The sequence below is a fragment of the Amphiura filiformis genome, chromosome 3 (genome assembly GCF_039555335.1).
Source record: "Amphiura filiformis chromosome 3, Afil_fr2py, whole genome shotgun sequence".
In the NCBI taxonomy this organism is placed as follows: domain Eukaryota; kingdom Metazoa; phylum Echinodermata; class Ophiuroidea; order Amphilepidida; family Amphiuridae; genus Amphiura; species Amphiura filiformis.
In genome coordinates, this window is record NC_092630.1 from 19,867,188 (window position 1) to 19,881,547 (window position 14,360).

General features: G+C 36.8%; 1 protein-coding gene across 1 annotated transcript in view; it reads right to left on the bottom strand.

Annotated features, from left to right (window-relative positions):
• Nucleotides 1-14,360, bottom strand: part of LOC140148179 (uncharacterized) — a 171,426-nt gene that overhangs the window by 24,691 nt on the left and 132,375 nt on the right. The window contains 1 exon segment of the mRNA XM_072170040.1: nt 10,957-11,084. Coding sequence (XP_072026141.1) covers nt 10,957-11,084 — 128 coding nt within the window.

Consider the following 14,360-nt stretch of genomic DNA (forward strand, 5'->3'; position numbering starts at 1 on the left):
AACAACAATTGCATATAATAAAATCACACAATCACAGTTTTATTCTATCAGTACTTAACCAGCGGTCTTCTTGTTGGTGATTCTAGAGTTCTTGCAATGTTCTGGACGACTGATGTAATATATCCTTATTCACTTGTCCTGCGAAAATCAGCGAAGTCCAGTGTACACTTGCATTTATAAATATCCTTGCATGTGAAATCCTCACACGAAAATGATGCTGCTTTCTCCAAAATATATCTCCTTGCGCTGCTTTCTCCAAAATATATCTCCTTGCGCTGCTTTCTCCAAATATTTCTCCTTGCGCTGCTTTCTCCAAAATGGTGTTTCTTTCACCAATCACTCTTTCTCCAGGGAACAGGTTTCTGCTCCGGTGTATATGACAGAAGTGTGGTTTTCATAAACCCAGCAAACTCCAGCAATTCGACAGAAGAACTTTAATACTTTGATGAGGAAGAGCACATTTGTGTGCTCGCAATCTCCTTTGTTGCTGTATTAAAATTAGCTCAATTATTGGCTATATAAACTGGTTAAAATGTACTTCTTTTTTGAAGCACGAAGACCATCACACACATATGGAGTTTCACAATCTCCCATGACATTCTGTAAAGTCCAAACTCAAGCCTCCAGCTTTTATACCAGTACTCATGCAAAACCCATCATCTATTAATAAACCATCACTTCATTCACATCTTCACAGATGATGCAAGCTTGGGATTTCCCAAGATTAATTATACACATTAACATTTCTCATTACATCACTTCCTGGGGGGTTTCCAAATGTTCATTTCACAATCTGTTATCAGGGGTTCCCCTGATGGTGCACCCATGCACTGAACATTGAGCAATATGGAAAATCCCCTATGATATTAATAACTATGATTCAGTTTGTTTTGATCACCTGATGGATGAAAGGGAATTCCCAATAACATACACACTCTTGTGCAAGGGGGTTTCCCATCTCATGAAATACTTTCAGCTTGTAAACAAAGTTAAATAATTAAATTAAATTACTCAGGGCACATCACAACATTATTTACCGCAACTGGTGTTGTTAAAAATGGGAAACAAATTTAGCTTGCTGAAGTGTTGAATGAACTCAGCCGTATACCAAGGTCAGATCTAAAAAAAAGCACTATGCTATATGTACCACTTCTGGCAAAAGCCATAGCAAATATATGCTAATGTTTGATACAGCTGGTGTGCGAGGAGTTTCCGGACAATTTGTGACTGCACAGAATTTATACGGCAAAGTACCGTTCATCTGTTCCCACTATAAACACACTTACTGAGGTGGTCTCACCATTGTAGATGATATTGGTCATGCACTACACCAGGCAGAACTTTAGTCACCGGCTTCTTTTGTTATGCATAGTCGCACTAGTCGATCGATACATGTTGAAATCAGCACAATTCAGAGATACTGACACCTTTTTGCTATGAAATTATTTTTCTTGGTCAAATATAAAGCAATATTTTTTTCTTTCAAAAATGTCAGTTAAAAACATAGTGCTTGGATATACATTTTTTTTAAATTCTGGTGTTAAAATTAGGCATGAAATTGTGTCTTTTAGTGTAAGATTTTTGATTTTTATAGACCTTAACTTGGCCTGCAAGCTTTTTTCGAAATTCAGTTTTTAGCATTTCAAACTTATAAAATTTGCTAAAGAAAGATATTTCCCACCTCTGTAAGGCACATCGTGTGGGTCTATATATTATAGTTTTGTCAGAATATCCATTTTGATTTCACCTTTTTCACCTGTGACTGCAAAATGTCCAACTCAGTACTTCATTTCTAATATCCAGCAGAACCAATCTTTATTTCTATTGTGGCTTTTAAAATCATCCATCCATGGGTATATTCGCGAGTTGATTTTGACAAAATTGGTAATCGGAATTGAAAAACGGTGCAATCAAAACCGAAATTCTGACAAAACTATGATATATAGCTCACTCACGGTGATGTGCGTTAGAAAGTTGGGAAAAATCCTTCATTAGCAAACTATATTAATTTGAAAAGCTAAAAGGTTGATCAAAAACAAAAGCTTGCGTGCCAAGTTGAAGCCTGTCAAAATCGAAAATCTTACACTAAATGACTGATTTCTAAGTTTAACACTAGGATTTGTAAAAAAATATAGTATCAAGCTTTATAGGTTTTCATGACATTTACTGCTTTTTATTTGGCCGAGAAAATTAATTTTACATTGAAAAGGTGCAACTCAAAATTTTGCTCATTTCAACACCAAATTTGATCGTTTGTATTGTCTCATTAAATGACTGAGTGACAATAGGAATCGGTTGACTAGAATTCTGCCTGTACACTGGACACAGCATTATTGAATTAAGGGATGCTGCAAGTGTTTTCTTAGACTGTAGATATAGCTTTGTATGAACATTCAAGGAGCCATATTCCTTAGAGTGGGTCAACAAACTGCACTTGAATGTTGGAAACAGCAAAAGAAATGTCTGCGGGCCAATCTTTTGTATTTCAGGAAAAAGAGAATTGATTTAACTGGAAATACATGATATAATGATATTTGATTTCACGGTTTGATCAGGAGAAAATGTTCAGTTATATTTGATTAACCTTGAGGAAACATACTCAGTATGGTCTTCACATTTAAGAATGTAAATATAAATCTCATTATCTTCAAATGTGGACAGTTGGATTGTATTTGTTATTCACTTGATGTATTCAATTGTGGTTTATGAGCCCAAGCTATTAGCATCTTAGCTACACTCTGAAATGAAACAGACACCTAGATTTGCACCCAGTGTGTTCTGAACACATGTTCAAATTTTGTAATTTATTAAATGTTTCACCCAAATAATTTAAAAACCAAGCAAATACTACACTGCATGAGAAAAACATATTTTTTACATTTTGAATGCCTTTTAAACACCTGACTCATTCTGCGAATTCGCTATCGTAGTCGTGACGTCATATTGGTGACCTCGGAGCGTTACCACAGCAACTGGATCACGCTTCCATGCAGATAATGGCGGTATCAATGTATGTATCATACAGTATTTCGCCGAATACTACACAAAAAAGTTAGACGAGAGGAAATTGATGTGAATTCTATCATGTTTTATTCCTACATTATAATCCTGGATCAGGTCCTGAATGTGGCAAAATAATAAGCAAAATAAAGCCAAAAGAACAATAAGATGAGTTTATATCAGTGACTGTTTAGCCATGTTTATCGACTCGGCCAGTACGGTCGCTTATACTTTTACTTGACAGCATACAGTAGCATGGGATTTCTGATCAAGCGAACGCCATTGCTCACAAAAATAATAAACATAAATGTAAACAAGTACCGTACATACATAGAAATGGAACATTATCTATTGTCATAGATTGCCGTTATACAATTATTTGCATCTTTTTTTGTTTAGTTAAATTCCTCTTTTATATTTCCCCCTTACTTAATCCTTAATTATTCCATCAACATCAATCCATGTAAGTCGTGGATGTACATGTAGCAATGGAGCAATCCACACATAGAAGCAGAGCTGAATTAATTCATGTCAATGTTGAACTTCATCAATACAGGGTAAACGTATCACCACACTGCACTACGTAGTAATTGTGTGAAAGCAGCGCTCTCCCATCACAAGTTCTACAAGGTCATTATAATGCAATGTTTAAGGAGCGATTGCATTACATGCTGCATGGTGTGTATGTAATACACCCATTTTAAGACGTCACCCTTGTGCTGTTATTGCTTAAAACGTGCTCCATACATGCATCCAAAAGGGTACAAAGCAAGTCCACATTGATCTGGCTTGCAGATGACCAACATTGATGTGGATTTCATATCTCATGTAGATTGCCCCTATCTGTAAATTCGAACACATTTACCATTACCACAAAGCCTTGAAGTCATTCCTTTAAACCTCTCATTCCACCTGACTTTACACTACAAGCTCTGAACTTGAACTGGAAAATGCATGTACATAGCACCATGTTTGCATGTGGTCAATGGAGGGTAATGTGCAGTGTTCGAATTAAGAAAATAAAAGGGGTTGTCCCACGGACAACCAGGTTGTAATTTCTGGTTGTCCACCAAAGTTTTTAGTTGTCCGTAAGCTGCCACAATCTGAAACAACTACATGTGACCAATAAAGTGAAGTGAGTGTAGTCAATTTATGAACAATTACTCTTAAATATTTAACAAATCATCAGTTGTATCAGGTTTGAGCAAACTAACATGCTGAAAAAGTGACTTTTGGCTGTAGATCTTTGGTTGTCCGCCGGACAACTAGATCATTATTTTTGGTTGTCCGGTGCATGTTTTGGTTGTCCCGGGCGAACGGACAACCAAAATTTCGAACACTGGTAATGTGATATATCTCTCTATGTTTGCCATGCACTCAGTAATCTGTGTTTGTTGTATGTGTTATTTTCCTCTAATTGTGTTCAAATTATGCTCTGTGTGTATGCAATTATAAAAAAGTGCCTCAATCACGAAAAATTAGGACCTAGAACCCATATTGCATAGTTATTCATTTTGGGCTACATTTCACATACTTACTCTTTCTGCCATTTCATTATTTAAGTTTATGACATGACATACGTAGGTGACATTTCCTTCATTTTATAATTTCATATTCATTAGAATTTCACATCACATGAAAGTCAGTTATTATTGCAAAAATGATTTTGCCTCAGTGAACCAGCAATTCATCGAAACGCACAACTTGGCTATAAATATAATATTCTGACCACCCTGCTTCCTATCAATCCTCTGCCTGAGTGTAATATATTGCTTTTCCTTACAGAAATCTGATCATTCCTGTCCCAATTCAATATCATGAATGATGTATTGAACTAAATCATAAATGATGAATTGAGACTAGCTACTCTTATCCAGCTAGTGACACTTCAGCATTTTATCCTGGTTTAGGATATGTTCACCAGAGGGGCATATGTGCTGATTGAATTGCTTACACAAACAAACTTTTCCAGTCAAACCTCTTTTATCCAGTCATGATGATCATAGTCCAGATAAGTGAAAAATCTGGATAAGTGATTTATGCATAATTCTGTACTGATTTTCCAAAGTGCTGAAATTGGGACAAAAGATTATCGAGTAATAACTGTCATTGACAGGTGGTAATTTAGTGCTGTATAGATGAGGTGACATGTGTTTACATTTGATACGCCCTCTGTTGGTCTGTGATCAAAACTGTCAGGCAAAAAACACTATAGTTTACATGGAAGAAGTTGATTTTTATTCATTAACGTTGGTTTCAAAGCAAATGATACAAAAAATGTTATCAAACTTGTTTATAAATGCATCAAGCTATATACATAATATCACACAAAACTTCAAAGGTTTTTAAAAGTTGAGCCATTTATGTGGTCTGTCATAGACACTCCTATGTTATTTTGCCTGGCTTGAAACAATAGAGGGCGGTCTGAATGTAAACATGTGACATCATTGGTCAACTCATCTATATACATGTATGTTATTCTAAATACTTCAAAGCATGAAAGCAAGTCATCCTATGAAGATCACACAGCCATATAACAGAGAGATCTGTACAAATGAGGTTAAGATGAGAGAGGTTGAACTGTACCTAGTACTACAGTAGAGTTATATTGAATTTTCAAAGTAAAATTGTAATAGCTATTACAATACGAGGGGGTATCAAAAAGTTTTAGAAATCGCACAGAAGTAAAAGAGCTATATCAACGAAATTTTGTCAGTGCAATCACTGATCCTTATGTACACTATGGTGCAAAAATGGTCTCATAAGTATGTTTACTTTTTTTTACAGGAGCTATAAGTCACTACCTGCCTATGTTACCGCATAACCAGCAAAATGGAGAAAATTGAGGCATGTACTATGTAGTATGATTAAGTTCCATTTTAAGGGTTACAGTGCCCAGAAAATCTGTGATGAAATAAAAATTCCTTTTCCAAAGAGCGACAGAGACATATCACAATCACCACCGAAGATAACTTTCATTTCATCATCAATTTTCTAGGCACTGCAACCCTTTAAAAGCAGGATCTTAAGGTTAAACAATATCTTTTCAGGCTTTGTCAGCTCAAAAAATATATTATCATCTTACACGTAAGAAAACATGCATACCAATCATGTGAATTTTAAAAAAGTCAAAAAAAGTGTAAAATGACCATTTTAGCTTATTTTGTCACCTTCAGTCATCTCCTATTGTTCAATTTGTTTACCGATGCTTGGTAACAAATTTGATTGACAGGCAGTAGCTTGTCATCTGTCATGCGCAAGACAATTATCTCTATTATAAAACATACTATAAAGGTGTCAGCCTCATGTCAAATCGCCCACAAATCGCTGCAGTTGCAAGCTCGACCGCCCAAGACGCACTTTTCGGCCTCAAAGACACTGCCCCATTGTAATGCAGCCAGAAAAACCCGACCGACCCTGTATAGTTTTTGAGGCCTGTGATTGGTTTGGGGGGGGGGGGGGGCACCCGGGGGGAATCGGGTGGGGAACATCTCCAATTTTAAAATGAAAACCTTAGAATACTGACTGGATGAGTCGGCTAGATAATGGTACTCATTTAACATGCATGTGGTCAAATCTTTTATATTATTGAGAACACCTTTTCAAGCTTTTTCATGTCCAAAATTGATGAATTTTGATCCGTTATCGGACAGCATGTTATACTCATAATACTGATTGTGTCGATAAAAATAAAAAAACTCATCTCTTTTTCCTCATTGAATATTACCCAAGGAAGAAGTATGTAATGTGTATTAATGAACGATGACGTTTGAGATGATGCTATACTGATGTATATAGGCCTATGTATACTCTAATATCAAGTCATGTTTAAGTCTAAATGGAAGCAAATTTCGGTCAAAAGGTTTGATATGAACCTTTTAGCGGTATCCTTTGGCTTTATGTGGCTGTCGGGTGGACTTGGGGTGGGGGTGGGGAAGTTGGTTGGGGGGTGTGGGGGGTGTAGGCCTTTGTATTTCCCTTGGGATAGGCCTACTATTTTAGTCCCAATTTGTAGTGACATCACTCTGTATGTTTAACATACCAAATTTTACAAATTATTCTGATCACACAATGTATTCTTCATGCACATTAGTACTCCCCCCCCATGGGCCCCTCCCACATACCCGAAGGGGGGGTCAAAATTTAATGAATCATTGTTTTTATATTGCCCATTATATATATCAAGTTCAGTCATGTAGGCCATGTTATTAGGCAACAAAAGAACTTTGAAGAATGTCTCTCATGTACAAAAGTATAGGAAACTGCAAATTTAAAACCACTTTTTTAGGGTGAAGGAAGCATTTTTTCAAAAAAAGTCTAAAACAGGTTTAATGTCAAAAATGGTCTCTTTTGGGGTGCTAAATCTGCTAAAATGTTTGTTGTCCTGAAATTTTAACTAAAAGCACACTGATCGTCAAGGCCCATGATGGGGTGCCGGTTGGTGGGGGCGGGGTGGGGTGGTTTAGGCAGTGGATGCCAAGCACAAAAAATGATTAATTATTGCCTTTGTTGTTTGCTTCACATATATCAGCATCAGCCATATTGGTCATGTAATAAAGCCAAAAACATTTTTTAAGAGTGTCTCTTGTGCATAAAAGTATATGAAACTCAAAACTTTAAAGCATGTTTTCTGGCAGAAGGAAGCACTTTTTATTAAAAGTGTAGAACAAAGTCAGGAGCTTTGAAATGTTCTTTTTACCCTCTGAAATGGCCTTTCCTGTGGTGCTAAATGGACAGAACCCATCTGGCTTCAGGGGGCTTCACCCCCTTGACCCCCACCGGGGGCCCTTAAGCAGGCCCCGGACCCCCGCCCGTGTTGGGCGAGAGCTCACACGCCGCTTAAACCTTCGCAAGTTCAGGATTTTTGGGGTCAGCCTGTGACATCTCTGAGTTTAGTCCCAATTTGTAGTGACATCACTCTGTATGTTGAACATACCGAATTTTACAAAATCTTCTTATCATACAATAAGCATGTTTTCTGGAAGAAGGAAGCACTTTTTATTAAAAGTGTAAAACAAGCCAGGAGCTTTGAAATGTTATTTTTACCCTCTGAAATGTCCTTTTGGTGCTAAATCTGCAGAAACCATATAGCTCGGGGCTTAGCCCTCAACCCCACCGAGCTTAGTCCCTTAGCGGGCCCGAAACCCTTGGCCGACAGCTCTTTTGGGGTTGCCAAAAATACCTACCGTGTTGCCAATTTGGTAAAATTTTGATGACCAAAATGTAGGCAGACACAAGAGGAGCACAGAGAGTGGGTTTATTTTATTCAAAATACTGATTTCAATACAATTTTAGTCTGCTTAGGGGGTAAGGTGTATCGGTGGTGGTTGGGGGTCATAAAATGCCCAAAAAAAAAGGGGGGGTGGGGTTGCAATTTTATTGCCCGTTTTATTGACGCCGACTTTTTATAAAGTTGGAAGAAGAAAATGATTCTTATTTCACACAAAAATAATAGGCCCCTAACAAAAACAAAATAGTAGGCCTACAATAACATCATTAAAAAGTGAAGTTACTTCCTTTCCCCTACCCCATGATCGTACATCCCGAGGCACGATTGTTTTATGCTGGGCACTCGACCAATCATGTGAATGAGAGGGAAATTAAGTAAAAAATATAAAAAGGTAGGCCCACCTTATGGACCCGGGCCCGTTAAAAGCAAAGCCGAACGTAACAGAGACCTTAGGCCTATCCGGGAGGCCTATAAAAGTGAGTCCGAAAAAAACCGAAGGGCCTTTTACGGGCTCCTCCGACCCTCCAAACTCCACGGCCAAACTGGACCCTTTACCGCTCCCTTCTCCCCCCATTTTGGGATCCGTGCAATGGCCAACAGCAGTGTAGGCCTATAGGGGAGTAAAGTTATCATTTGATCTTTTACAGGAGGCGGAGGGGGCTTGATTTTTACACATACGGGCCTACATTATTCTCCTACCCCGCGCGCACCAATGTATTCATGAAACTCCCTATTTACTATTAGGCCTAGGCCTATTCATTGAAGTTTTGCAATAATTTTCATGCTCTTTTGCTATTGTATTTCTTCTATGATATATTTTGTTCTTCTTTAATATAACAAAATATACTTATTGCTTTACGTAGGCCTATTTATTTAATTTCCTTTATTGTTTAGGCTATAGATTTATTTTAGAGAAAGAGATTTCTACAGTGGTGTATAGTCATAGGGGCATATTCCCCAATCGATCTGTCTTAAAAATTCCAGTAGGAAAATTGTCGAAAAACGGCTCGTGCCCTCCCCCAATCAGACCCCAAAGCGCCCCAATCATGGTGGTGCCCCGCCCCCCCATGTGATGAACCATACTACGCCAGTGATCTGTGGCGTGGCGTCATAGGGGCACAGGGTAACATGCCCCAATCAATCTGAAAATTTAGAAAATCCCATAGGAAAATTGTAGAAAAATGGCTTCTGCCCCCAAATCCCCAACCAGACCCAGTGCCGCCCCTCCCCATCATGTTCGGTGCCCCCCAATATGGTGACCTCGCTACGCCACTAAGAAGAGAGGGTGCAGGAGAAAGAAGTGGAGGCGGAAGAAAACGGCATAGAAATTGGAAACAGTTGTTTGTCATAGTGGTGCAAATTGGTATTGGGTCGAGTTAGTCTTGGCCATGCCGTTAGTGTCACCCGAGGTCGTGACCTCTTATATTTATCGATGGCGAAACGTGTGTGCGGAGAAACATCTCGAGGAAATAATACAAAATTGTAAAATTTTCACCATTATGCTGAAATCATGTAAGTATTTAATTGTTGGCTGCAATGTCACACTAATCATTAATTACCATGCCCATTGTGCAATCAACAGATTGAAAGATAAAGCTAATACAAATGATTTTGTTCACGTGTATGACTTGTCATGGCCGTAACCAGTCTTGAAATCCGTGAAAATGACAGCATTGATGTGACAAAACACACAGATATTTCATTTTTGGCGAATCCTAGTAAAATTAGCATACCACGTGTGAGTTAAGAAGGTATCATAGAAATAATGTAGCTAAGAATTCTGGCGATAACATCAGACACAAAACGAATATTATTGTTGCAAAATGACAATAAAGTGGTACCAGATTTCACTCAAATTCTGTCAATGCATAAGCTTATAAAATGAAATTCACACAAGCTGTGTTTTAAATTGATAGGAACATTATTATATTGACCTGTTTATAATCTGCAGGCAAATCGAGAGAGAAATCGGGCTTGTGTCAATAAATTATGGCCTCTGTCACAAAAATCTTCATGCTCATGATACGTGAACAAAATTGAAACACTTTCAAAGTACATTTGTGTATGAGCTAGATTAATAAATAATAATTAATAATAATGCTTAGAATGTTAGCTTCGAGATGACCTATGATTTTTAGGCCTACGATGTTTATTTTCTGAGAAAAAAAATGGTTTAGGTGGCTGCGTAACAGCCAATTTGAACCTAGAACCATCCAAATTCTGTGTAACCTTAATAATGCTGCTTGCCTCTATTTTCTCAATCTTGCAGTTTATGCGCAGTAACTGGGGCAGCGGGTTATTGGCATGTAGTGCCACCTGTAAAAAAAGTAAACATAGCTATGAGACCATTTTTGGACCATAATGTACATAAGGACCAGTGATTGCACTGACAAAATTTCATTGATATAGCTCTTTCACTTCTGGGCGATTTCTAAAACTTTTTGATACCCCCTCGTACATGCAAAGGTCTACTGAAACTAATGTGGTGACATGGTATAGCTCTAAAAAATAATATACTCGCTTTGTGCAGGCGAATACACACAATCTCTGTGAGATTCTGTGTTTGTTGAAATAATTCATGTTATCAATGTCTTCACATGAAACTTGTTTTGCTTTTACGACCCAACCTTTTCTCCATTAACATTACAGGATTCCTCATGATTGCCAGGATTACCGACAAAATCTACCGTGCAACAATATAACGCTGTGCCGATTTGTTGACTCACATTTTGCATTCCGGTATAGCAAGAACGGATCTTGATGCTGAAATTCCAGGTCTTTTGTCACCGGCTCGGTCAAGTTGTGCATGCTGAGTCTATTCATGATCATGAAACCATTGTGGGGTGTGGCAGACCTGTAAAGATACCAAAATGACAACACAGGATTACAACTACAGAATTACATCATTTCATGTGTGCTACTTTGACAATACAACAAATGATTTGACAAAATACAGCAAGCATTTCAGCAGACTACCTTTATCCAACCACATAAATAAGTTTTGAAGGTGTTCATACACTGAAATTGGGATCCAAATTTATGTGGAAGCACTGATCCATGTAGATTTAATATCATATATTGCTCAATGTTCATTTGAGCTATTTTACCAATTAGATTGTCAAAAACCTTATTTGCCATTTCTAGATACCAGAGAGGTGACAATACTTAGGTTTATGTTTTTTTTGGGATTGGGATTGGGACTGCTTTACCCGAGATGTATGGCGCCTTATCTGGGGTTTAGACTGCCATATCTGAGTTTACGTCTCTTATCATATGTCTGATGTGCTCTAATGTCCCACAATAAATACCGTCCAAACGTTCATACCCCTTCCCTTAAGTAAAACAGTACAATTTGTCAATGGTTCTTCACTGCCGATGTGAGGAAAAAACTATGAATATTTGAATTACGCAGCAGTGAAACATAAAACAACAAATATTATATTAGTATCACATACTAAAATTCAATTTTCAAAATATTAAAAAAATATTAACAAATTGTTAATATTATAGGCATCTGTTCAAGGTGTTAATCTCACAAGGAAGTCAGCTGATGACATGTTCCAGGAATCCCAGCATAGAGATGGTGGTCACAATACCTTTGAATCAGAGTATGACAAATCTATATTTCCGTGTAATCTCCCTAACCTAGGATGGATTCATTAATGCTCTTCGTGCTAGCCATGCGCTTCAACGGAAAAAGTTGAAGTTTTGAAATATTTTCTCAAAATATCAAGAGCTATCTTAAGAACTACTGAACCAATACTAGGCTTGTTTGTACTCATTTTAATGCATTTTTCATGCTGATTCCAAATATGGTCATGAAAATTTACATATCTGAAATTTTTTGAATTAAAAAAAAACAATTGAAACTTGTCATCTGCAGTCGACACCCGCGTGAAGAGAGTTAAGATAGCACAGAACTACAAGTTGGGAGCTTTTCGATAAGATGATACATCTGCATCGTTCAACATATAATCCATCAAGTTTGATAGCATTTGTTTATTTAACATAATGCAGACATGATAACTGATCTCACAGTCGGGACAATTTATGTCATATTCAGTGATATTTGTTGCATGTTAAACTTCATATAGAGGTTGATGGATAGCAACATGATTGATACAAGCTACATGTGCTACTCATTATGTACACTGCTTAAGGTGGTATTGGATGCATTTTCTAGAAATAAGGAAATGCTTTGAGCATGTTTTAAACAGATTAATTGAGTAGGGTAAAGTACACTGATCAATATGCCTTTTGTTTGAAGCAAATCGGACATACGGTTTCTATACTACATCAAATTATATTTTCTTTGTATCTTATTGTTTTTATCAATAATCAATATAGTTAATGAGCTAAAAGGACTGTAAAGACTCATTAATATGTAATTTTTGCCAATATTTTGCTAAAAATCAATGCATAAATGTTCATGGTACTTTTATTTTGCATACTTTTGCCCTGAAACTTGGTCAAAGTGTTTCTAATATGTTCTAATGTATTATATAGTGAAGCCGCCCCTCATTTGCATATTTGCATAATTAATGAGCTAATTTGCATAAATGCTAATTAATTATGCAAATTAGGGCGGCTAGCTAATTAATTATGCATAAATTATCTGGAAGTCATTAGGAACACTTTGACCAAGTTTGAAACCAATATTCTGTTAAATAAAAATGTTATGAACATTTATGCATTGGATTTTAGCAAAATATTGGCAAAAATTACATATTAATGAGCACTTTCAAGTCATATTAGCTCATTAACTGTATTGATTATTGATAAAAACAATACAATACAAAGACATTTAAAATGTATGTATTATGAAAACCGTATGTCCGATTAGCTTCAAACAAAAGGCATATGGATCAGTGTTCTCTGCCCTACTCAATTAATATGTTTAAAACATAAATAGAGCACTTCCAAAATGGGTCCAGAACCACCTTAACTGACTGATGCAGGTGTACACTGACTACAACAAATATCACACTCAACTTTACAGTCCTTTTGATAAGGTTTTTGACATTACCCAAGAACAAAATATAACAATCAATTTGCAATGTTACCATACCTGATTTTATAGCAAGGAGGGTGTGATGGAGGGTTTAGAGGAAGGGGGGGAGGAGGAGGAGGAGGGAGGGAGGGAGGGAGGGAGGGAGGAGGGAGGAGGAGGGAGGGAGAGAGGAGCAGGTAGAGGTAAAAGGGGGAGTTAAATAAATACTACAACTCAGAGCCATAACTACAAACTACCTCCCTCACTTTGGGTTTGTGAATTTCATCCCACAAAATAATATATTCCCACAGTAACATTATGCAAAAATCTTTCAAACCTGCTAATGCTGACTGTTAAGCTGCTTAAAATGACCCATTTATATTGACAGCAGGATTGATGAATGACTGGGCATTATGAATAGATGATAACCAATTATTAATGAAGTGATCCAAGCAAGCTTAATTAAATCATAACCATTAAGGGAAGGGGTATGAGCGTTTGGACAGTATTTATTGTGGGACATTAGAGCACATCAGACATATCGAATTGCATTCTGAATACTGAAGAATGTCCTTCTGATATCAAATAATTTTGATTTTTGAAATTTGCAAAGTAATACACATTTTATGGCAAATCATTAATAATTGATATTTTGATATTTAACAGTACTCAAGTAAACTTTATAAATCTGATGATTTATACTTAAAGTGTATGTAGGTGGGATGAAAAGCCGACGATCAATTGAAAATTTTGGCCTTTCAGTATTGAAGATATGGATTTTTTTCCCAAAACACCAACAAAAATTAGGTCTTTTGGGAAAAAAATGTGTATTACATTAATAATTTCAAAAAATCAAAATTATTTGATATCAGAAGGACATTCTTCGTATTCAGAATGGAATTCGATATGTCTGATGTGCTCTCATGTCCCACAAAAAATACTGTCGAAACGCTCAAAACGCTCATTCTAGATCCCTTAACCAGCTTTAACTACACTCAAGACTATGCAATAAAACACTCTCTATTTAAGTCTGAAACATGAAATTTATAAAACTGAAGAAGTATCAACTGAATGTATGGAAAGATGTAATTTGACAATTTCTTTGGCTTAGCTTTTTCATTATATAATTTGATTTCTATT